This window comes from Thunnus maccoyii, chromosome 12 (assembly GCF_910596095.1).
Source record: "Thunnus maccoyii chromosome 12, fThuMac1.1, whole genome shotgun sequence".
Classification (NCBI taxonomy): Eukaryota; Metazoa; Chordata; class Actinopteri; order Scombriformes; family Scombridae; genus Thunnus; species Thunnus maccoyii.
In genome coordinates, this window is record NC_056544.1 from 28360967 (window position 1) to 28386414 (window position 25448).

General features: G+C 39.7%; 5 protein-coding genes across 5 annotated transcripts; 3 read left to right on the top strand and 2 right to left on the bottom strand.

Moving 5' to 3' along the window:
- Positions 1-1829: 1829 nt before the first annotated feature.
- On the top strand, positions 1830-2516 carry LOC121909257 (histone H1-like). Its single transcript, XM_042429726.1, has one exon. It carries the CDS (start codon positions 1863-1865, stop codon positions 2460-2462), a length of 600 nt encoding a protein of 199 aa, XP_042285660.1. The 5' UTR covers positions 1830-1862; the 3' UTR covers positions 2463-2516.
- A 689-nt stretch (positions 2517-3205) lies between these two features.
- On the bottom strand, positions 3206-3985 carry LOC121909265 (histone H2A-like). Its single transcript, XM_042429734.1, has one exon. It carries the CDS (start codon positions 3690-3692, stop codon positions 3309-3311), a length of 384 nt encoding a protein of 127 aa, XP_042285668.1. The 5' UTR covers positions 3693-3985; the 3' UTR covers positions 3206-3308.
- A 35-nt stretch (positions 3986-4020) lies between these two features.
- LOC121909260 (histone H3) lies at positions 4021-4505 on the top strand. Its single transcript, XM_042429729.1, has one exon. It carries the CDS (start codon positions 4049-4051, stop codon positions 4457-4459), a length of 411 nt encoding a protein of 136 aa, XP_042285663.1. The 5' UTR covers positions 4021-4048; the 3' UTR covers positions 4460-4505.
- Positions 4506-5974: 1469 nt separating this feature from the next.
- Positions 5975-7756, bottom strand: LOC121908998 (tripartite motif-containing protein 16-like). Its single transcript, XM_042429344.1, has one exon. It carries the CDS (start codon positions 7748-7750, stop codon positions 6089-6091), a length of 1662 nt encoding a protein of 553 aa, XP_042285278.1. The 5' UTR covers positions 7751-7756; the 3' UTR covers positions 5975-6088.
- Positions 7757-14416: 6660 nt separating this feature from the next.
- On the top strand, positions 14417-23462 carry nol7 (nucleolar protein 7). Its single transcript, XM_042429037.1, has 9 exons — positions 14417-14545; positions 15055-15294; positions 16435-16495; positions 17026-17081; positions 17187-17212; positions 17336-17447; positions 18548-18669; positions 20151-20228; positions 21509-23462. The coding sequence occupies exons 1-9, from the start codon at positions 14511-14513 to the stop codon at positions 21580-21582; spliced, it is 804 nt and encodes a 267-aa protein (XP_042284971.1). The 5' UTR covers positions 14417-14510; the 3' UTR covers positions 21583-23462.
- Positions 23463-25448: the final 1986 nt, after the last annotated feature.

Consider the following 25448-nt stretch of genomic DNA (forward strand, 5'->3'; position numbering starts at 1 on the left):
TTTATTATGTTTTTATATAAACATGTCAATCCTGCATGTCAGCAGAACAACAACTCAGTTAATCATTGCTAATGAACAAATAAATAAGTCAGTGTCAGACACTAATAGTACTGTTGGGGATGAGATAGTCCTGAACATGACTTTTGTTTTTGTTTTTTCCAGCAGAGGAACTAAATTAATCTCCCTAATTGTCTGAATCACATCAACACTAAAAAGAAAAATCTTAAAGCTTCTAATTAGTGGTAAAAAAAAATGTCTGAAGGGGTTTAGGAGGTTTTGCGCTATTTAAAAAAAATAAATAAAATAAATATATATATATAATTTATATCAACATATAAACAGTTCACTTAATGTATGTCCCCTGTTTAATCTCATAGGGCCTGAGGCCCATATGTTATTTTGTCCACTGTCCTCAAGAAAGCTTTTAATATTACACGTTTTTTTCTAATCAAAAGGTTTTATATGGATGTCAATGCCATTTTGTTTTTCTCTGTAAAAAGGCTTCTTTTAACTCTGAAGAAGTCGTAACCTGAATGTCAGTGAAAGTCCGTCAGTAGAACAGACAAAATAACTGTAACTGAAATACTGCAGCAAAGCAAAACTGAACCATACTTATTTTCTTCAATCAGTGTAATAATGCACTTTTTATCACACTCCCACAGACAGAATATGAATGTATATATTTTTAATTAGTACATTCAGTAAGGGGGAATCAACGAGTAGCTGTGTGTTAAACGGTTTTAAGGCTCTACGCGAAACCTTAAAACCGTTTAAAGCATCTAAAAGTTGATTATACCGCTTATTACATGGTAATTTGCCAACAATATGAAATAAAAGCATTTGCAGACTTTTGGTGAGAGTTTGTCCCCTCAAAATCGAAAGGTTATGAAGCAGGAGTTTATCGTTGTCGTGACAACTTGCCAAACTGAACTCGCCGCCAGCCTGAACCGAGACAAAAAAATCACGTAAAGTGTCATTAAGCACAACCGCAGAGTTTGTATCCAAATCAGTGTTCTTTTGGTTGTGGTAGAGAAAGTCTCTCAGTATATTAACTGCCCATATTTTGCCTTTTTTGTATTAATCTCATCCTTCTCTTCCTCTATCATTTAAGCTCTCCAGGTGTCAGTTCCTTGTGCCGTTTTTCGCTTAGTTTCTTTCTTTTCTTTTCTTTTCTTTTCTTTTCTTTTCTTTTCTTTCCTCTGCTGCGTCTGCGGCTGGTGGGAACAGTGTTGCAGATTATTTATTTATTATTTATATTAAATAGTGCTCAGAATAACAGAAGAAATGTTCACAGTCACAGAGAAGCTCTGTCAGGAAGTCAGGCTGAACTGCATCATGAGCCTCATCAGTGTGTTTGCTGCGACCAGAATCGCTTCATATTATTACAAACTGATCACCAACAGATGGATGTTTTTACTTTGAGTTTGTGAACAAACATGTGAGCCAGCTGGAAAACTACTTTTGGTGGAGCTCTGATGTATTTTACAGCATTTTAGGAGAGAAATGAGAGAGAAAAGCCGCTGAGCAGTGCTGTTGACGACGGTGAACAGGTGAGGTTTGTTTGCTCCACAAAGAAAAATCAGAGAACATCAGAGCTCTACATGACTTCAATATGAAGAGACACAAGTCCGCTATCTGCTGCCTTCACTGTCAGCCCTTAGCACTTGTCACACACTCAGTTTTCACTCTTTTATCACTAAGAGAAAACACAAGTGTCAGAAACTCACACTGCACAGAGGAGGCAGCAGCTGGACTGAGTCTCCACGGTTCTCATGGTGTGTTTAAGTGCAGCCTCCTGCTTCTGACCTTCCATCAGTCTACTCAGACTCTGTTCCGTGTCGGATCAAAACTCGTAGAAAACAATGGCAGAAGTAGCTCCAGCTCCCGCCGCCGCCCCGGCTAAAGCCGCCAAGAAGAAGGTTTCCAAGCCGAAGAAGACTGGCCCCAGCGTCAGCGAGCTCATTGTTAAGGCTGTGGCCGCATCCAAGGAGCGGAGCGGCGTGTCTGCAGCCGCCCTCAAAAAGGCTCTGGCTGCCGGAGGTTACGATGTGGAGAAGAACAAGGCCCGCGTCAAGACCGCCATCAAGAGCCTGGTGGCCAAGGGGACTCTGGTCCAGACCAAGGGGACCGGGGCCTCCGGCTCCTTCAAGATGAACAAGAAGGTTGAAACCAAGGCCAAGAAGCCCGTAAAGAAAGCTGCTCCTAAAGCCAAGAAGCCCGCCGCCAAGAAACCCGCAGCGGCTAAGAAGCCCAAGACAGCGGCAGCCAAGAAGACAGCAGCTGCTAAGAAATCCCCCAAGAAGGTCAAGAAGCCCGCAGCGGCCAAGAAAGCAGCCAAGAGCCCCAAGAAGGCCACCAAGAGTCCCAAGAAAGTGGCCAAAAAGGCCCCTGCAGCCAAGAAAGCCCCCGCAAAGAAGGTGGCCAAACCCAAAGCCAAGAAGGCAGCACCCAAGAAGAAGTGAGCTGTCATCAGTCTCAACATCTCAACCTGATCAAAGGCTCTTTTCAGAGCCACACATCTTTAACTAAAGAGCATGATCCTAATTATAATATGTTTTAACTATATAGTGTTTTTCATAACCTACATGAATTTAAGAAAGTGACTTTTTTTTTTTATTCAACAAAGTAAACTTATGTTAGAGATAAAATATGAACATGAAGTTAGTTTAGTGGGAGAGGGAGCTCCTTTGTTCCTCCCAGTACCTCTTATAGGAAATTATGTTTGAAAATGATTAGTGACTGCAGTTGTTAATGTTATCAGTTCATAGTCATATTCTGTTAACTCAATCTCTCGATGTGGAAACAAATCAAAGATTTCCTCTTAATGTGTCTTACAGTAGAGCCCCTCAAAATGTTTAACATGATTATGACACCTATGACTGTACAACTACTACTCTTCCTTTCTAAAATAAATAAATTAATTTACCAGTAGTCTGCAAATCTCCAGGTTAATTATTGGTAACTATAAGGAATGATAACTAGTTTAATTGGCTTAAAATAACATTTCATATAGGTCAATATATAGACTAACCATATATGTGTGATTCCTACACCTAAAGACTAGATTATGTACTTTTAAATGTTGATTGCTGATATTTTAGGCAACACAACCAGCAACAGTCACTATGACTTCAATGCAGTTATCACATATTGTAACATTGATAATCAATGTTTGATACATTGTGAACGTAATTTGTGTCTTAACTACAGTGTATGATAGAGATATGAGGATCTGTGTTCTTTATCAGGAGTGTGTGGCTCTTAAAAGAGCCTTTGCTTGGTTTCCAGCAGTCAGCCAGGCACCAGATTTACTTCTTGGCGGGCTTCTCGGTCTTCTTGGGCAGCAGGACAGCCTGGATGTTGGGCAGCACACCGCCCTGAGCGATGGTTACTCCGCCCAGCAGTTTGTTGAGCTCCTCGTCGTTGCGGACAGCCAGCTGCAGGTGACGGGGGATGATCCTGGTCTTCTTGTTGTCGCGAGCAGCGTTTCCAGCCAGCTCCAGGATCTCAGCGGTCAGGTACTCCAGCACAGCCGCCAGGTAGACGGGGGCGCCGGCACCCACACGCTCTGCATAGTTGCCTTTGCGCAGCAGCCTGTGAACACGGCCGACTGGGAACTGGAGCCCGGCACGAGAAGAGCGGGTCTTTGCCTTAGCACGGGCTTTGCCTCCGGTTTTGCCTCTTCCACTCATTTTTCGGTTATTTTCTAGAGTGTGGACTCAAAGAAAGTGTGGCCAAAATATAGCAAACCCTCCTTTATATCTCCGCGAGCAGGCAGGAGGGCTGATGTCTCCACCCACCAGAAAAGAGGCTCCAGCAGAAGGAGACTCGCTCTCATTTTGGCGGACTTTTTCAAACGACTCATGTCCAATAAGCAGCGGAGGTTCAGGCTCCTGTAGGCGGTGCTGAGCTCCAGGAGGAGCCGCTCACCAATCAGGACCCGGAGGTCTGAAGCAGCGTCACACTTACACAGCCGCTCCGACACTTTAAGAGCAGCGTGTCTCCTCTTTTCGCTACTATTTTCTCCTGATCAGAGAAAGAAGACGAGATGGCAAGAACCAAGCAGACCGCCCGTAAATCTACCGGAGGCAAAGCCCCCAGAAAGCAGCTGGCCACCAAGGCTGCCCGTAAGAGCGCCCCGGCCACCGGCGGCGTCAAGAAGCCTCACCGTTACAGGCCCGGTACCGTGGCTCTCAGAGAGATCCGTCGCTACCAGAAATCCACCGAGCTGCTGATCCGCAAGCTGCCCTTCCAGCGCCTGGTCAGAGAAATCGCTCAGGATTTCAAGACCGACCTGCGCTTCCAGAGCTCCGCTGTCATGGCTCTGCAGGAGGCCAGCGAGGCTTACTTGGTCGGCCTGTTCGAGGACACCAACCTGTGCGCCATCCACGCCAAGAGGGTCACCATCATGCCTAAAGACATCCAGCTGGCCCGTCGTATCCGTGGAGAGAGAGCTTAAACTGTCTACTGCTCCACAAACCAACAACGGCTCTTTTCAGAGCCACATCACTCTCACTAAAGTGCTGCTTCCTCTGCTGTCTTTACACTATTTATAAAATTGTCTATTGTGTTCGTGAGCAAAGTAAATGCTATATTAGATGACTTGAACCTGGAAAATCGTTTGAGTCTTTGAAATCCTTTCTTGTATTATAATGAAAGATACATGTTAAACATCTGGAATTTTATTGTGATCACGATCAGGTATATATTTAAACATTTATTGGAAAACAGTGAATGAAATATGGCAGAAAGACAATGTACACAGTGTTTTGAAATATCTGAACTGTATTCATGTTTTTTTTTTTTTTTACTTAAAAAATGCTAGTGCCCCTTCAACATTTGTCACTATTAGCTATGATGTGCTACACAATGCATTTTTATCATTTGTGTGTAGTATAAAACATGTTAACTGAAACTGTAGACAGAGTTGAGGAGCTTTAACCTCCACTACATCCCTGGTTAGCAGGATGAAGGCGCCCTCTTGTGTTGAGCATCAAATTTCAGATTTAATAATTTAATGACCAGTCCTGATAGAGTTTAAACAGGTTTCATTTGCTGTTAAAATATTAGGGTCTTTTTTGTTAAAACTGAGTTTTAGTGACGACTGAATAAACTTAGAAACAACATAATATTCACCAAACGTGTGTTATGAACTCTTAATGGCATAAAACTAGAATGAACATGTCAAATTCTTCTGATGTTTATTCTGATTAGACTGAATGCAGTTTTTCATTTGTGTGTTATTATGATAAAATGATTCCTAAATTACATCTGCACTAGAAAAGGTGGAGTAACTTTACCTGTGATGGTGCAATAAATCAATCACAGTTGTCAGAAACACTGATCATGACAGTTTTAGATGCATTTGTTTGTTGCTTATTAAGCATAAATAACAGAAACTCTTCAGCACAGCAGGCAGTTTTGTGGATTGAGAGATTACACAACAGACAAAATGAGTCACAAGAAGTTTGAATCATGTCTGGATTCAAACTTTACAACCCAGAAGCGTCTGACTGTGAGGTGACAGAGCTAAACACTGAACCAACATGACAGCCTCATTCTGAACTTTCATCTTCATGAAAATCAACTCAAACATGAATGAAATATCCTCCTATTCACAACTACACAGTCAGGACTCAACAAAACGTCTTCACACCCAAACTTAAAGAAATTAATTCTTACTATTTCACCAGATTTTCCAGCCTGCCTAACAAATCTACTTTATTGACTAAATGATCGACAACATGCAAATATATCAATACAAATATTAAACTAACATTTAGAACAAAGAGAAGTTTACATTTTCATATCAAGAAATGTGATTAAAGGTTAAAAAAAATTGTCATGAGCAGTGATAGCCTCCATGGATAAAAATACACAGAAGAAAGCAGAATTTGGTGAAACACAAAACATCATCAGAAAAAAATAAAGAAGAGAAAAAAAGTGTTGACAATCTCAGTTTGATTGACAGCTGATCTCTGTGCAGTTCAGAAACACCACAGCAACGAGCTCTCAGAAACAATGGAGACAAACAAAATGAAGAATTACAACACAGAATCTGGCACATAAGGTCTAAAATGACTTCTGTCTATTTGAGTTTACAGAACTCAGCTGTGGTTCCAATATAATAAACCCAAAGTCCAGCATAGAGAGGCTGAGTGAATGTGGTCTGGACTCTGTGGAGAAGAGTCATGGTTTCAGAGACGCTGTAGAAGGACAGAATACCTGCTCTGTGATCCAGATACACTCCTACTCTGGAGGAACGAGGATCTGAGACAAGAGTTGAGACACTGTTGAACACAAAATTATAACCATCAGTGTAACAATCTAAAGCCCAAGATTTCTCATTGTGTCCAAATCCACATTCATCTGACCTCCCTGCTCTTCTTATATTCTTGTATGCAACTGCTACATAAACTCCTCCCCCTCTCCACTCCACCTCCCAGTAACAACGTCCAGTCAGACTCTCTCTGCTCATGACCTGCAAATATCCAGTGAATCTGTCTGGGTGACTAGAATACGATTGTGGACTTGTTAGTGCTGCTTTTCTGTTCCCTTCAGATAATAACACACATGTGTTTGCCGTGTTTGGATCCAGTGTAATTTCACGCGCATATTTTAAGAATTCAGCTCTTGTCTTGGGCTCTGCTTGTGGCAGCGAAATGTGATGTTGTCGTGATGAGATGTTTGTCCATTTCTCCCTCAGGATGTCCTGTAGTTGATCTCTGAGCTCTGACACAGCTGCTGTCACATCCTCAAAGTATCTCAGAGGACGGATATTGATGCTGGATGAGTCTGTAGGTTCACTGAGTTGTGACAGTGAGGGGTAGTTGTGTAGAAACTGGTTGTGATCCTCTGTGTGTGAGAGCTGCTTCAGTTCAGCGTCTTTCCTCTTCAGCTCAGTGATCTCCTGCTCCAGCTTCTCCTGAAGCTCTTTGACTCGACTCACTTCAGTTTCCTGCTGGGATCTGATCTGCTGCTTCACATCAGAGCTTCTTTTCTGGATGAGACGGATCAGCTCAGTGAAGATCTTCTCACTGTCCTCCACTGCTTTATCAGCAGAGCGACTGACAGCCTCCACCTCCTGTTGAAGCAGCTTCACATCTTTCTCTCTGTCCTGGATTCTCTGCTGGATGTTTTGTCGACTCACCTCGAGCTCTCTCTGCCTCTCAGTCCTTTCTGCTGCAGCTGAGACTGTGTCGTGGCCTTTATGTTCATCCACAGAACAGAGATAACAGATACTCTGCTGATCAGTACGGCAGAACATCTTCATCACCTCCTCATGACGAGAGCAGATGTTCTCCTGGAGCTTCTTGGAGGGGTCGACCAACTTGTGTTTTTCAAATGCAGCAGATTCATAGTGAAGCTGAAGGTGTTTCTGACAGTAAGAGATCAGACACACCAGACAGGACTTGAGGGCTTTCAGCTTCCTCCCAGTGCAGACATCACAGGCCACATCTTCAGGTCCAGCATAGCAGTGATCAGCAGGAGCAGCTTGGAGTCCAGTCTTCTTCAGCTCCTCCATTAAATCTGCTAACATGGTGTTTTTCATCAGGACAGGCCTCGGTGTGAAGGCCTGTCTGCACTGAGGGCAGCTGTGGATTTTCTTCTCCTCTTCATCCCAAAAGCTTTTAATACAGCTCATGCAGTAGCTGTGTCCACAGGGAATAGTCACTGGATCCTTCAGTAGATCCAGACAGATCGAACAGCAGAATTTTTCTCCGTCCAGCTGAGCTCCTTGCTGCGCCATTTCACCTCTCAGTGGAAATAACTGTCTGAGTTTGATTTTCCTAGAGCTTAAAGTAGTTTGCGCTCTGATCTAAACAGCATGTGTTTCTGCAGTGAATGGAGGCTGCAGCTCTTTTACATGTTGGTTACACCCATCTTCAAACTGTAGATCTGAAGGGGAGGGAACAAGGAAATATGTGGACAGAGTGGAGCTTGATGCGTTTGAGAGCCGGAAGAAGAGGGAGGAGTTATCAAGCTATGATTCATTCCAGGAAGAGGAGCAGTTTGAGAGATACTGTATTTAATCCTTTATTTACAATGAGGCTCACGTCTCATTTGAAAACACTGGTCACCTGCTATCTGGTGGTAAAGTAATCATAAAAATGTCCATTTATCTGAATTCCTGTATTCTCCTAAAATCCAGCTCAATTCAACTTTTTCTTAATTACATTTCAAACACAACAGATAAAGAACGATCATGAAATACTGAATTTTTTGAAATCTAATCAAATGTTAGACATAAATCCTCTGATTATTTTCAACTGGGAACTGGTTTAAGATAATTAACTAGAAGATATATTCTAATGTTAGATCTAAAAATACAAAAAGTAAGTTGTTATTGCAGCTCTGAATCCCACCGGACATGAACTCATCAGATTTTTTGGTTCTGCAGTTAAACTGGAGACTGAAATGACTTCTCATCACATCAGTAAAGGATCTAAGTTTTATTGATCAGTGTCAAGACAATTTTTCCACACAAAAGCATCTTTGTAAAGAGAAACTTTCTCATAAAAACAACCCAAACACACCACGATAAACTGAACTCCAGTAGCTGTGAGCACAAACAAAAACTTGCAAAAAATAAACAGGAACATCTTTTAACATAAACTAAAACAAAAATAACAAAACCAGAAGAAAAGCGATCATTTCTGCACTTTATTTAACTTCATGCATATGCATATATGCATTCCTAATGACCTGCAGCAATTTCATACCAACATCTTATCGCCTAAAACATGTTGTTAAGTAAAACTGTAGACAAAGTGAGTTGAGGAGCTTTCCACTACATCCCTGGTTAGCAGGATGAAGGCGCCCTCTTCTGTCATGCATCAGTTTTCAGATTTCAGTTGTTAACCTGCTGTGATGTTCACTGCAGGAAGACATGTAGAAACTTTTACTAGGCCTTTGCTCGCTTCAAATAAGCAGTAAAGAGAGATTCAGTGCAGCCTGTAATATCACTCTATGTCATTTTATTCACAAATCCCACAATGCCTTGTCAAACTAAAAGGAGATACTGATGCTGCTTTCAAGTCAAATGGGAAAGATGATAGAGATACCCTGACAGAACTCAACAGGATCCACATTTTCAGTTGTTCTTGACATCCAGTGTGCATTTGTAAAAACCGTGTCACTCACTGGGTTTTTAGGAAAAACATAACTCTCCACCAAACATTTATTATGGTGTGTTGAAATCAAAGTAGTCTGAACATCTTGTTGCTTTTTGATGTCAAGTATTTCTCTGCTTCATCCCATTTGAGTGAATGCAGCATTATTGTGTTAGCATTAAAATACAAATATTTGTTTACTGTGCATACTGTAGTAATTTTACCCGTGATAATGTGATAAATTGATTAAGTTTGCAAGATGTTTTAATCCAGTTTGTACATTCTTTCTACACTCCAATTTCCACAGTTACATTGTATGTGCAGGTTTGTTATATAGTTTGCTTTTTGAGGGCATTTTTAGATCTGGAACTAAATCCTGGTTGAAGATTCTTGGTTAAGAAAGTCAATAAAATGCCTTCACTACTTTACTCTAAGACCAAATATGTGAATTTTGGACCAATGAGAGCAATCATTCTTCTCTGATGTGATTGATAAATATGGGTCTTGGTCCATAATTATCAATCGCAAAAAAGTTTACGGTGTGATGGCCATGAGGACTTGTTTTTGTGCCAAAAACTGCACAAATCACAAAATTAAAAGGTGGTGAATGTTCAGTATCCCAAGAAGGAAACTTCCATTTCAGTTCAGAGAGCAGAATTAGCTGTTAGCATGTAGCGATCTTGTAAGAGCCTCTTGATTTTAAAAAGGTGGAAGATAGTTTTGCACAGAAATGTCCGTGGATTGTCCGAGCACTTATCAGGCTCTATGATCAATACTTTGGTGATCAGTTTGTCACCTGGTGACAGCTGATTGAGGTGGAAATGGTGTTCAGAGTATATTTTTCATGATCCTGACAGTTTCTTATGAGTGAAGCTTTGGTTGTCTGCATACACAGTGTCTAGTATGTTCTGATGGTAAACTGGAGGGCGTTCTTACAGGATTTTCTAACAAATATAATAACCAGAATGATTGAATGGCAGTTCTGTGCTCTTAACTTGTGCTGCAAATAAAAGGCAGGAATTAAATATATTTTTACTATGTGTGAGGGGAGCTTCAGTCCTTTTAACCCCTGTCACCAGATGATGGTTTGGGACACACACAGGTCATTTCTCACTGCCTGTAGAGCTACTTTTGTGAAGTCTGTTAGGTAAAAAAAAAAAATTGTGGAAATGCAAGGACAGTAATTTTACTAATTCCTTGCAAGTCGCTTAATTGCTAAATAGTGAAAATGTCTAAATATAAGCTATCCTGACATTATGGCAATGAATTTCTACCAGCTTAACAGGAAACATGACTATTAACTAAAACAGATCCCTGCATTTCTGAGAAAAATCTGTCTGCTTCTGAAATAACTTAAAACTTAAGAGCTTGACTTCATACTATTGTGTCCACTCATGTTTATCATGACACTCATTAGCGTTTAGTCACAGTACTTCATTGCTGTAAGCTAGGTTGGTAGCTTGGAGGTTAATTTTATCAACTGGTTGCAATAAAGATCACCAACAACAGCATTAAGCAAATCATTTAGTAAACCCAATACAACCAGTTGGTACCATTAGCTGTAATCTAGTTTGTTAATTTGCAGTTAGCAGGACTCGTTGATCCTGATAACTACCAATTTTAGCAAATTAGCAGCAAATTAACAAACACACAGCTGATTAAAATAAAATCACTAGACTCAGAATCCTGTGGGGCCTCAGCAGTCGGACTCAGCCATCCTCTCAGGCCTGGCTGATTGACAGGTGCTGGGCGGGGTGAAGACACTGGGGTCGCTGATGCCGAGCTGGAGGTTGAAGAAGCGGGTGGAGGTGGTGACGCTGCTGTTCCTGGTGTAGGTCTCCTGCACCGGGTAGCAGTCCTTGAGGGTGTAAACGCCCACCCAGGTCTCATCTGGTGGAGACATGAATGTAACATTATAATTGATTAATGACAGACTCAGTTTACAGAAGAACTGAAGGGTTTTATTCCACCAACAAATGGTATTAAAATCTGGTAAAACCTGTCTGGCATTGAGAGAAGGAACCTCGCTAGAAGCAAGGAAAGCAAAAAATGGGCTTAATAACCATACTACCAAAGTATATATTTATTGATTACATGTAAATTTCTTTAATAATAAGCACCATGTAAGCATAATATCAACCGGAATATTAAACATATGTAAACTAGAGTTTTTACACATGGTCCCTCTATAAGACAGGGCCTAAAGATGAGGTTAAATGCACATAAGGCAATTTCCATTTAAGTTTATATTAATCAGATAAATTACCACAAATTAACTGCCACACAACAGGTACTTGCCCACTTTGCCTGGTTGGTGATCCAGTCTTGGTTGGAAGTTTTATTAACAGTGAAGCAGCTGCAGACAGTACTGAATAAACACTGACACTGGATTTTTTTATTTTTTTTTATTGACAGTGATCAAAATACTGTCTAGGGCTGCAACTAACAATTATTTTCATTATCTAATAATCTGTTGATTATTTTCTTGATTAATTGATTAGCTGTTTGGTCCATAAAATGCAGAAAATTGTGAAAAATGTCAATCACAGTTTCCCAGAGTCCCAGGTTATGTCTTCAAATGTCTTGTTTTGTCCCATCCAACAGTTCATAACCCAAAGATATTCAGTTTACTGTTGTAGAAGACAAAAAAAAACAAGAAAATATTCATATTTTAGAAGCTGGAATCAGAGAATTTGGACATTTTCTTCTTTAAAAATGAGCCAAAATGAATAATTGATTATCAAAAAAGTTGGCAATCAATTTAATAGTTGACACCTAATCGTTTAATCAACTAATCGTTGCAGCTCTAGTCTACTTCTTTGTATATTAGCACATAAAAAACCTACCTCTATGCACAAAGCCTTTGCATTAAAAACCAGACTTACGTTGGCGTGCCGGCTTCCTGTCTGACCACTCCTGAACCTCCACGTTGTCCCCAGGGCCTCCGATGACGTACTGGTCCTCGAAGGTGGAGTTGTTTGGGATGTCGAAGGGATCCCAGGCCTCTGTCAGAGCATTCTTTGAGCACTCCTTGGTCTTCTGGTCAATCTGGAACATCACCATGCTCGGGTACAAGTAGATGTATTCAAAGAACCTGGAGCAGGTGGAAAGAGAGCAGCAGGACAAAGAGGGAGGAGAGACGACATATATCACATATATAGTATAGTAAAGTACAATATAGTATGTACAGATACTGTATTTTGCATTGTGTGAAACATGACGCAGAGCTAAAACCATACTGCAAGCTCAACAAACCAGTCTATCAACAGGATTTGTTGTTGTTTACCAGTCAGAGATTATTTCTCAACTCTGGACTTCAGTCCTGGCAAAGACTCTGTGTTGGTTTATTCTTGCAACACTGCTGCAGTCAACACACCTCAGTGTGCAGCTAACAAAGTGTACTGCAGGGATATTACAAGCTATTAAAGCAGAGTTAATTAAATAGTTACATTTTATAGCATATAGTTTCTTACTCACATTGTCAGAAAAAAGTATAAAAATGCCAGTTATAATTTCTGACATCTTCAAATATCTTGTTTTGTCTGATTAACTGTGCAAACCCAAAGATATTCAGTTTAATGTCGTGTATGACACAGAAAAGTTTCAAAGCCTCGCATCTCATAATCTAGAAGCAGCAAATATTTGGAAATGTTCCTTATAAAAAGTTAACAAAAATGATTAATCAGTTATCAAATAGTTGCCGATTCATTTTCTGTCAACCGTTTAATTAAGTAATTGCTGCAGCTCTACTTTCTAATTAGGCTCCCTTTATAAAGAGTTAATAAGGGCGCTATAAATGGATAATAAGTAGTAATAGATGAGTTATAAGCCAATAATAAAAACACTTTTTGGAACTTCCAGGTTGTGAAAAATCCATTTGGCTGGTGTTCATCCTTTCTGCTTGGTAATAACGCAATTATAAATGTTGGCAATCCATTAAACGCACAATATGTAATTTCAGCCACTAGGGGTCTCTCAATCAAAACAATAACAAAAGACGGAGTGTGATGACGGTGTGAAGTAGCGTGGGATCATGGGAGTTGTTTTCTTCATTGTTAAACAACCAGCTTCTCCAGGGTAGGATTACTCCAGCATTCATCGTTCAGGATGGACATGCATCAGTGACAGGACGTCCAGTAGCGAGCCGAGCTGCTGCTAACATTTGCTCAGCTTGTTTCTTAAGATACAGACGTTCAGAAGGTTTTTACCAAGAGCCGAATTATCCGCAGAGGTCTCCTCCTCTGCAGAACAAAGAGGCCTGGTGATTAAAACAGGTGAAAACACTGAATAAAACAGTTTCATGTAAAAAAATCAGTGTTTCTCTGACACTGTTCAGCTGGCACTGAACGTTCGGGAGGGGCTGCTAGCTGAGCTGCTGCTAACGTTTGCTCAGCTCCTTTCTCTGATAACTTAAGATCCAGATGTCCGATGACTAAAATCCTTCATCCGGTTAAAATACATAGTTGACAACCACCAATATCTAAAAAGTTTATCATAAAAATGTCACTTAAAACTGAATAAAAGTCAATTTATGACAGTTTCTGTCAAACAACTACAACACCAATGTATTATCTTGTAGTTGTATACTCTTTGGTAGACGCAATTGTGGTGGACAAACACAGTGCCTAAGTATGCATCTTGTGCGCGCATACTCTTTGGTAGAGGGGGTATGACGCCATTGACAGGCGACCAAATGAAACGGACCGTTACCTTGATTAAAATTACAGATTTCTCTGGGTTTGAAAATTGTTGGAAACATTTAGGTTAATGTAAGTACACAACTCAACAAAACATATAAAATAGCATTTTAATGCGGAATAGTTACATATTAGAGCTTTAATAAATGCTTAATAAGTTAATTGCTAATAAATTTATTTTTGGCCCTTTTCCAGAAAGTAAGTGGTCATGTTGTTCAATCAGTCATTTGGACAATCTTACAAAGTAGTTCTCAGTAATGGCTTTTAGGATCCATAAAGTATCTGTAAATGATTTAATAACCATAAAGCCTTTATAAACTCTGAATAAAAGATGCCTTACTAGAAAGTGGAACCTTCATTGCTGTTGTTGTTGTTTCCTACAGCATTATTATTTATTATTTATTTCACACACTTTTACAGTAAATCTGGGCGTAATGGGCAGACAAAAGCCCAGTGGTCTTACCTCTGACAGGGCGTGTGTTTCTTGTGCTGCTGCAGGACTCGGATCCTCTGGTTCTGGCCGTCGTAGGAGACGGCGGCTCGGCTGTTCCTCCCGGTGCTGTGATCATACAGGACCCACCTGCCCTCCCACTGCAGCGGGGCGAGGCAGGGCCCGGCAGCCGGTTGGAAGGCATCCAGCCTTGGGAGGCCGAGAGCAGTCGCCCCGGCAGCGGCCAGGAGCACGAACAACAGTCGGTGCATGGCGTTTTGGAGATACCGGAGTCCCGTTAACCGGTACTGGTGTTGTTGTTGATAACGGGCCGCACCTGCTGCAGACAAGCTACAGTCACACGTAGAAGGGTTTCCGGTTCTGGGTTTCAAAATAAAAGCTTGAATGACGCTTTCAACTTTTAATTTTATTTAATTTTATTTATCTGTTTTTATTTTTTTTTGCCAGAAATTAAAGTCCCCTCCACACCTGTATTAAAGCCCTCCACATCTGTATTCAAACTTTCCACCTTCAGAAGATGAATATGAAAACAAACTCGGCACATACATCATTCTGCACAGTGAAGCTCAAACATTTAACTATATTGTTTATATATATACATATTGTTGTTACATGTTGTAGTATAATACACGTATTTTACACATTTCCTATTTCTATTGTTCTTATAATTTCTCTATGCTTGTATATATTTCTCTTCTTGAATTGAGCAACTGTAACCAATTTCCTCTCGGGGATCAATACAGAATTTGTAATTGATTATTTCTTCGATTGTAATTATCTTCTCTGCCACCAGAGGGCGCCATGCTGCGCCTGCGCGGGATGATGACGTCTCCAAACCAGCCAACATGGTGGTGAAGAAACAACGTGGGAAAACGGCGTCGTCGTTAAAAGCGGCGGACAGTGAAAAACCGATGGAGGATTTCAGCTTAGCGCTTGAGTCCAGCGACGATGAAGCGCCCGAAGAGGTGACCTTTGAAGACTCCAAGACTCAGGCTTTACGGAGCATGAAACAGGCGCTGGACACGGCCAGAAGGTAGCTAACAGCTAGCTAACGAGTTAAACCAAAGTCCGTTCAGAATACTCTGTGTTCAGGTATTTTCGTGCTAATGGAAGCAATAAATACACCACAGCGAGTTATTCATCGCATATTCTGATTCCTTCTGTGGTACTTTTCTCCTCGGCATGCTTATTTAGCCTTGACCAGCTATTAATACAACAAAATAACGTTATGAGTAATTGAAAATGGTTCACAACACCGCTGGCTATCTACAACAACGTGTGTGTATGAGTTGTTTTTGGACTATATCAATGCCGATATAAAGAGTGTTTTGCAACAATTCTTAATTTATATAATGTCAAATTTTGAAACATGCATGTTTGTGTATAAGTAAAGAAACGCCGCATATCATAATTTGTTAAATTGAATTTGGTGTGACAATATGTCCGAGAAAGCTGCCTGTTGCCACAACGTCTCAAACATTTTAATATTAAAGGACAGGCTCACAATTTTTTAAGTCTGTCTTAAAACAACAGCCAGGAGCCCAAATGAACATTGAAACATGTTTTTCTTGCTGTAATCAGTCTTCCTGTTCATACTGACCATTAGAAGATCCCTTCATAATGTACTTACAATGGAAGTGATGGAGCCCTCCCTCTGTGCAAAATTGTATTTAAAAGTTTATCTGAAGCTAATATGAAGCTTCAGCATCCAAATGAGTCAAATCAAGTAGATATCTTTCAACGTTAAAGTCTTTTTAGAGCCAAAGTCCCTCTTTTTGTTACTATACTTCCACCGCAGCTCAACAGGGAAACACTGTCCGAGGAAACACAAAGAGGGAGTTTGATGTTAAAAAGACTGTAAATGTGTCAGATATCCACTTTATATGACTAACTCAGACTGCTGAAGCCTCATATAAGCTTCACATCAACTTTTAAATGACTGTGTGGGCACACTGTGGATTTTGGCCTCCATCACTTACATTGAAAGCACATTTGAAGGATCTTTTAATAGCCAGTATGAACAGGAGGAATGATTACAGCCAGGAAAACCTCGTTCACTGTTCATATGGAAACCTTACTGTTGTTTTAAGACAGACTTGAAAAATTGTGAACCTGTTCTTTTAAACCAGGATAAAAGCCATATTAAGTAATGAAACATTTTTCATGTTTGCAGAGAGAAGGAGCTGCTGAAAGAGAAGAGAAGGAAGAGACAAGAGCTTTTCCAGGAACAGAAGGTCTGTCTGTTTGTGTGTGTTTGTTATATCGTTTAGTAAGACTTTTACAAAGACATCCTGGTTACCAGTTACATCCCAGTCTCTCGTGAATGTCCACATATTACTTTGGTGCAGTTCATTGCAACAACATAATGATTACAGAACTGGAATTTCACTTACTGCAACTATAAATAGGCTATTGCAGTCTCAATTGGACTTTTAATAGTCTTCTTGGAAGTTTTCCTTATTAATCGTAGGATCTACAGTACATCAAAAAACATGTTTCAACTGTTCATCACAGAGCCCAACGTGCTGTCATTGATTTACTATGTTGCACGAGAAAAGCAGTAAATTCTCAGATTTTACAAGCTGGAATCGGCAAATGTTTGCATACGTCTGCCGGGATAAATACAGCTGTATCTAAAAAGTTTTTGATTAAACTTCTTCCATTTTCAAACGAACCAAACTGACTGAATGCAGCATCCAGTCATGATTTCCATTTGCTTTCACTGTTAAATAAAGCTGTGTGTGCTATTTATTTTTTCTCACAGAAAAGGAAACTCTTGCCGGCTGAAGTGTTGGAGGAAATCGGTTCAGCTCCGTCAAAGTAAGTTTGCCGGTCGGACTCATTCTGCAGCTCTGTCATATCAAACGTTTTCTGCTCCATCTCTGCTCAGCCAACACAAACTCAGACTTTAATTCTGTGTTACAGGAAGCAGAAACAGTCTGAAGATGAAGGTAAATAAACTTCCGCTCCTTCTGTCAGATCTGAAGCATTTATCTGATGTCCAGAACTACAGACATGGCTGATGTTGTTTTTTTTGTTTGTTTTTTTTTCCAATTCAACCTGTCTTCACTCAGCTGAAGAGGAGGAGGAGCAGCAGGAGGAAGAAGAAGGAGAGGAAATGGAGGGAGAGGATGAGAGGAATAAGAAGAAAAAGAAGAGGAGTGGGAAATCGGCACATAAGCGAACGTATGTAAATACTTTTTTTTTTGTTTTTGTCAGCAATTACAATTATTTTATGGCAGCTATCGATACACTGGCTGCTTTACGTAAGTGGTTTTTCTCAAGCAGCTCATATTTTACCTCCTGCTTTGGTACAAAACACGCCCAGATCTAGCTCAAGTACATTCATGATCTTGGAAATAGTAGTTTAACAACAATTAAGTGTATTAACTTACTTACTTACCAGCTTTTTGCAGAGCTTTCAACTGTATCTCACGATCTCTTCTAACAGAGGAAGCCGAAAAAATGTTTAAAATGTTAGTAAGTGGACCTTGAGTTGATTGTTTAGACCATTTGTCAACAACAGTGCCAGATATTTGATGGGTCACATTAACAAAATATTGTATTTGGTGCTTTTCTTCGTCTTACATCACAGTAAATTTAATTTCCTGATGTTTTTGACTGCTGAAAGTATAAAAAAGGGTATTTGATGACATCACCTCGGGCTCTAGGAATTCAATTTTGTCTTTTTTTTTTCATGTTTTAAACACACAAACGATCCATGAATCAATCAATCGATAATGAAAATAATAGTTAGATGAGCTCTAGTCAGGGTTTATTTTGGTATTTTAGGGTTTTAAAGACTGTAGATTAATTATCAGCAGTTAAAATGATAATATATAATTGTGATCACTGGTTTGTGTTCCTGCCTTGTTGGACTCCACAGATGAGTAAAATACAATACGTGGCCAAAAGTATGTGGACACTTGTGTGTTCTTTTGGTCTGGGGCTGTTTTTCATGGTTTAATCAAAGACTCTTAGTTCCAATGAAGGTAAATCTTAGTTATACAGTATATAATAGTATTTTAAATGGTGTGCTTCCAACGTGGGGAAAGTCCTTTCCTGTTTTTATCATGACAAAGCTTTGGAATCACATGTTCAATAAACAAATATGTGTGTAATGTTCAGGTGGCCACATACTTTTGGCCATGTTGTGCTTTAGGATAACTGACGGTAAAGATGGCATTAAATGAGAAATACTGTCTCCAGATTTAACCAACCAGTAACTGAAATGTCAACGAGAGGTTTTGATTCAAGCGTGAACTCTTCTGCTTCCTGTCTGTCAGTCTGAAGGGAAAGTACACGGTGACGACAGTGAAGGAGCGAGCGTCAGCGTCCTTCCAGCAGCAGATGGCCGAGGATTTCATCCAGTCCAGACTGTACGGACCGGGAAGCTGTCGGACCACAAGTAAGAGGGCGGCGTTCCCGCTGCAGCTCAGATATGTGGTGATGGTGGAATGAGGCTTTCCAGCTAATTGTATTAGATGATTTAAGAGCCATTTAATCTGATCTACATTAACATGGAAGGAAAACCAATACATATAATCTTGTTGCATGAACATTTTCAATGGAGATTCTGTCTAAATGAATGGTTTTTTCCCTGTTCTGTATTCTTATTTCAGAATTCTCTTTAAAAAACATCGTCAATGTTACTGAAAATAGAAACCCAGGACGATCCTGCAGGTTTATATTCTGACCACCAGTTTCAATTATTTCCACTTCTGAGAAATAGGAAGTAAATATAATGTGGCGCCATATTTGCTGAACTCACTCAAAAGTGACCCAAAAATCAAAAGTGAATTGATTCACTCTGTAGTTTGTAAAATCAGTTTTCTCAACACTTTAATTTTGTCTTTCTCCACAGTGAATCATTTGCCGAGTGTTTGATGGTTTTATTTCTGATCAGAAAATAATTTATTTCTCTCTTTTACTGAATTTATTCGCCGTGTCTCCGCTCCCTCTCTTCATTCACTCTCTAGCTCGCTCGACCACCACCTTATCTCTTTTTCGTAAGTCAACAACAAAGCCGAACTTTACTTTTAACATAAACAAATGGAAAGACATGTCCTCCCCTCGTCCTAAATCAATACTAGAGTACTTCCCTGTTTTATGAACGAAGCAGTACACAAGCAGCTGCTCAGTGTGTGTTTGACCAATCAGCAACAGTCATTCCTACAAACTCCGCCCCCAAAGTTCCTGTATTTTTGGAAAGTAAAACCCCCAGCAGGGACTTTTTTTGGGGGGTAAAACAGTCTCCCTGGAACTAGATTTAGGCCCAAGTGGAAACCTCCGGGGCTGTAAAATGAAGCCAATGCAGAAGTGCCAAAAACTGCAGTTCCTTGAACGGCCACTTGAGGCTCCAAAAGCGAGTCAATCCCCATAGACCCCCATGTTAAAATGCCCAACTTTACAGCAACTATATATTTTGTGATGTTTTGAAAGAGTTACATCTTCAGTAGGAACCAGTGGACACAGTAGAGAAGTCAAAAAATATTGAGAGACAGAGTTGGTTTTGGTCTTTTCATGGAATTTGTCGACAAAAATAAAAATATAAAGTAACGCCAGCTTTAAGCTTTTAATATTTTTACATATAATGGAATATTTGTTGTGGAAACCTGAACCCCTTTCAGTTAAAGCTGCTGTTTGCTTTCAATATTTAATATAAAAAAATCCCTGCAGGCTACACTCTGTGGCAGTAGTCTGTAAAGACGATGATCTGTCTCAATTTGAGCTTTGCTACAGTGACACGCCGCCTCGTCCCACTGAGGTGTCCGCTCTCCTGGGACTCCTGCTGCGGAGACGACGGCTACATTAACAGCTTTCAGTTTGAATTTTCAGCCAGTCGTCCAGCTGAACGTATTTAAACTCTTCGTGTCTTTCCGCTTTTAGGTAACGAGCTGCTCTCCCTCCAGAACAAGAAAGGGACGACTAAAAGTGCAGCGGTGCAGTTTGTTAAGAAAGACTGGGGTAAGTTCAGTAGAATAAACAGACTTTTGATTGTTGATACTTGATATTTTATCATCTCTTCCAGCTCAACAGGTTTGAGTAAGTTGTGTTTGCATACTGGAAAAGTGCCAAAACTTTCCTTCCAGGTATTGTTTGAGCAATCAAAGCCTGATGTTGTTGTCCAAAAACTATTAAAACATGTCAACGAGTCTCTGCACTGAGTGACATTTTCCTTCATTATGAAGAGTTCGGTCACGTTAGTTTGTTTAGAAATGGCTCCAAAAACTAATAACAGCGATCATGTTTTCAGTCTCAGGAGAGAAGTTCTGTGTTTTGACAGAAAGGCTGCAGCGTGATTTAAACAATAATAATAATTTTAAATGTGTTTCTCTGTTTCCTAATCCAACCAAAAAAGGTAGCTGGTAGTTACCTGGATAGAAAACTTGAGAAAAAAGAAAGTTTTATTGGGGTTAGTATCGTTACTCTATACTTTTTTGATACCACGTGTCTTTATTAATTTTACATTCACAGTATCAAAAGTACCAAAGCTATAAAAGAAAAAAAAACAGATCTATAAGCAGATTTTCAACCCTAAACTGCAAAGATTAAACAACAGGGAAGAAAATCAACCGGTCCTCAACCTGCAGCTCCAGCAACCCACCATGTGACCCACCAGTCAAACAAACTATATATATATAATATATATTCTATCCTATTTTGTGTGTTTATAATTTTCTTTTTGCCGTGGTATCAAGAGGTATCGAGTATCTTTTTCTTTTTTTTATATTAGCATTGTATGTAAAATTCTGTTATGGTGACAACCTTAATCAGGAAACAGATGTAATATTTATTCATCCAGACAGTCAGCAGGTTCTTTGAGGATCCTGGAAAAACTTTCAGAACAGCAGAAATTGTTGTTAAACAACCTAATGGGGTTTTTAAAACATCACCAGGTAATTCCCAAAAATACGGATGCTTAATCACTGTGACTTAAATGTTATGCTAACACTGAAGCTAAAGAAAGGTTGTCAAATGAAGGAAGATGTTGTGATCCCCTCCTCTTCTTCTCTTTAGCTTATTACAGATTTCACAATCAGCACATATGTTGTTGGACGGGTAACAAGACATGTCTGAGGTTATTTAGAATCTTTTCATTCTATTGTTTTTCCACCAGAGAGCACGGATATGTTCATTTTCCAAATGTACAACGTCTCACTCAATACACATCAAATATTGTTGTTGGCTTTAAGAATTGAGCATCACTAATCGCTCACATCCATGTCTTCTGTTTGGTCTTTCAGCCTCTAAGGAAAAAGCTAAAGCAGAGAAGCTGAAGAAGAGGTGGATCCACAAGCAGCAGGTTCCTTCCTGCTGATTGGACGTCTCTGAAAGCCTCCAGCCGGGCCAGCGGACCTCCTCTGCACCAGCCTGAGCAGCAGCCGCTCACACTGACTTTAAATGGACACCAATCAGGGCCGAGCGTCAGAAACATAAAAAGCTTCGGGCCGGGACACGCTTAAATCGAACTGAATCCTTCATTTCATCACAGAGATTCAGGCAAAAGATGGAAACGTTGAGGAGGGAAATGTGCATTTGAAGGCCACAGTAAAAATCCTAAAACAGACGGACTGAATTAAAGCTCTTTTCCACTTCAGGAACTGAACAACCTGTTAGCTGCGGTTTCTCATAATCTGACCTTTTTATGAAGCTTGTAAGGTTCTTCCTCATGTTTCCAGTGTCTACATAGTGTTTCTGACGTACATCATTAAAAAGACGACAGCGGGAAGGACGGACTACATCATTTCTATGCAATGTTTGGTGGATGAGTGACGTAAACAGTTGTGGGACAGACTATAGGGGACGTGGAGCTGATATTGTTATTGATTCGTGAACATGAAACACAACTTTTTTGGCCAACGGAGAATCCAGATCCCTGCTGACAAAAGTTTGTCAAGCTACTTTGTAGATTTTCCATTTGCTGCACTGCATATATTTCGATCTTTTATGTTTCTCAGTCCCTCCACAATTTTGTTGAGTTTTTTTTGTGATTATTGCGGCCAAAAACGCTTGATTTTGCTGCGCCTTTTTTCAAAAATTGCGCCACAGTTTGCAACGTTTTGTACACTTGGCATTAAAATTGCGAGCTACCAATGAAGAGTCATATTTAATCACTTCGTTTGCACTGTAATTACACAAGTTACCAGAACACGAAATGTGACAATTGGTTGAAATCACAAGCGATCTGTTGATTTGGTCATTTCATGTGAAAAAGACAAAATTGCAAACTGTTGCAGATTTCTTGAGTTTGCGCTAATTATCGTGCTCACAAAATCACAATTTCCTGGAGGGACTGGTTTCTATTCATTAAAATGTTTCCCTGCCCAGTGCTGGAGTCTCTACTGCTGGCCCATGAGACAACGTCACAAACTCCCCACCTGCTTAGATTTTTAATTTATCCGACTTGCCAACAAAGTAATTTCCCCGCCTTTTTATTATTCAGCCGACACCAAAATGTCCTTCAAAGGCATTAAGTATTAAAGCCCATTTCTGCCAAGAAAAGAAATAAAATACATGAAAAATGTTTGAAAAAGATATACTGACTCAATATTTTGAGGCTTATTTTAGAAGTTATAATCTCATATTTAATTCATTTCGACTCATTAGGTCAAAAATGTCTTACCATGAGCGTTTTTACTCTTCATGCCTAATTTCTCTTTAATGCATCTGCTCTGTGTCTCATCTGCCAGCAGAAAGCTGCAGTTGTCCAGGAATACAATCTGAAGCAGCAACACTCCTCTGAACATCCGAGAAGTACGAGAGAGGAGAGGGAAGAAGAATTTGTTCTTGTCTCAATGACAAGAAAAACAAAATATTTAAGAGGCCTGAAGGAATTTGGGGTTTGAGACCCCTGGATTAGTATCAAATCTTTAGAAAAAATTAGTTGCAGGAACCCTTCCCTCAAAGCGGATGAAGAACAGTGGAAACAAAAAAAAAAGCATAAAACACAACAATTGGTTCACATTACATCATGTTTTGTTAAAATTCCTGCAGTGGAAAAGAGCTGTTAGAAACCTGGCAGTTCATTTGTTGTTGAAATGTCTTTTTAAAAAGGAGATTCAGACACACGGAGGGACTGGACTGTGTTCTCAAGCAGCAGAATATGTAAATATACTGTTAAAATAATGAGCTGAGATCTGTAAATCAGACAACCTGTTATTTTTCTGTAAAATTATTATTAATAAATGCTTGTTCTCACATCTGTTCTTTTTAAATATCCTTAAAAACAAAAGCAGGACTGAGTTTTCACCCTCTTAAAAAGCTTTACTGCAATCAGACCTTACGGTGAGACGGTTTTCTCTGTATATTAAACTGCTCAACTCAGCACTATGTCAATGATAAATTACATTCAGATATTTCCAGCAAATGGTATGAAGTCTGATAGCAAAGAACATTTAAAATATTAATGGTAGAAGATCAATCTTGATCACAGAAGCAGTAGTTTATCAAAGATATCTTGACTCAAGGTCCACTTCATAGCTATTTCAGTCTGCTGAGGAAGACTATGAAGGATTGGGATCAATTTAACGCTATTTGTTTGAAACATTTTCTCTGCTTTCAGACTCTGTTGTACCTGTCGGAAACATCTGGACGTAATCGATCAATCATTCTCAACATGTTTGGCTTGTGACGTCAACATCCAAACCAAAGATCTGTTTACGGTAATTTAAAAACTGTCGCAATTACTCAGTTTGTCCACCAGAGGGCACTGACATGTTTAGTTTACTGTAAAACTCCCTGTTTAGTACATAATTTGGCAAGATTAAGCAAATTCAGGGTGCTTTGTGTATTTAATAATAAATAAAAAATAGAGATTGTTTCTTTAAGACACCAAACATGAATTTTGGCCTCATAAATCCTGTTTTGGAAGGAAAATAAAAGTTGTAATGAGCATCTTTCACCATTTCCTCACATTACAGGCCAAAAGATGAATCAGTTATGAAAATAGCTGCAGCTCTACATTATCTGTGTTTGGCTGAATATTCATAGAAAGCGTCATGAATAATAATAATAATAATAATAATAATAATAATAATAATAATAATAAACACCTGACAACTTAAAAAGGCCCAGAAACTACAGCAGTAGTTTTAAGGTGGACTTCTTCCTTTCAGGTTTCGTGTGTGTGTGTGTGTGTGTGTGTGTGTGTGTGTGTGTGTGTGTGTGTGTGTGAATGTGTTGAGAAAGGAGAAAAAAAAAACAAACATGAGGAGGATTATCTTTGGACAACACGTCATTTAGGATTAAACTGAACTCTGTGCAGCCTCGACTGGTCTCTGGAAAGCAGGACAGAACTGGTTGGAGGCAGGAGACTTCAGCTCCGGGCGTCATGCAGCATCCAGACAAGTACTATCATCATTTGTCATTTTTAATATAAATCTTTTTCACCCTCACACAAATTGCACATTTTTTTTTTTTTTTTTTGTCTCCAAATGGACACACAGGTCAGCAGTGGACAACTTACTGGTTGACATCTTCCTTATACACCGTGAACTGGCTAAAAGAAGGAGAAACAAACAAAAAAAAAAGAATAAAATAAGAGACATCTAACTTGATCTTACCACCACTTTACTATGGCATGCATAGGTTTCAGACCTTTTACTCATAAAAGAGACAACAGACACTTTGTCTAAGAAGTTTTCTAAACGATGCCGTGACTGCTTTGCGATCCGAAAAAAAAAAGAGAGAAACAAACCAAAGGTACAGAAAAGCTCGGTTCCACCGTGAAGAGAAATGTCAACTCCGGACCCCTGGGAAAATAATCTAGAGGGAAAAAGATCGGATGTGGTGTCTAGCGAAAAGCCTCGGCATTCCTGTTTCTCTGCAAGTGGGCGAACACGAACACACAGGCTTCAAAACACAGCTACAATGTTGTCTTCCTAAAGTATTTGGTTCTTTGTTTTTTTGTAGATGTGGTAGCCACAGTGCAGTTGACAATACTGGGTATTTTTTTTTGTTTTTATTTCTTTTTTTTGTTTTGTTTTTCTTATTTTCTCCCCGTCAATGCTTTGAGCACTAAGAAAAGTAAGAGGCAAGAGACGGATCTGGTGAACATAACTGAAACCTCGTGGGTACAGGAAGTTCACCTCTGAGGGATGATGGGTAGACATGGTTGCTTAGAGACCGGCAGACTTTGAGGGCTTTTCATACCTGAATGCGCTTTCAACCGCAGCAGTTTGGGGT

Coding starts and splice junctions, on each gene's coding strand:
- nol7 (XM_042429037.1), top strand. CDS start 14,511: ATGGCGTTTTGGAGATACCGGAGTCCCGTTAACCG. Junction 15,295..16,434: donor GCGCTGGACACGGCCAGAAG/GTAGCTAACAGC, acceptor TCATGTTTGCAG/AGAGAAGGAGCTGCTGAAAG. Junction 20,229..21,508: donor GTTTGTTAAGAAAGACTGGG/GTAAGTTCAGTA, acceptor TTGGTCTTTCAG/CCTCTAAGGAAAAAGCTAAA.
- LOC121908998 (XM_042429344.1), bottom strand. CDS start 7,750: ATGGCGCAGCAAGGAGCTCAGCTGGACGGAGAAAAATTCTGCTGTTCG.
- LOC121909260 (XM_042429729.1), top strand. CDS start 4,049: ATGGCAAGAACCAAGCAGACCGCCCGTAAATCTACCGGAGGCAAAGCC.
- LOC121909257 (XM_042429726.1), top strand. CDS start 1,863: ATGGCAGAAGTAGCTCCAGCTCCCGCCGCCGCCCCGGCTAAAGCCGCC.
- LOC121909265 (XM_042429734.1), bottom strand. CDS start 3,692: ATGAGTGGAAGAGGCAAAACCGGAGGCAAAGCCCGTGCTAAGGCAAAG.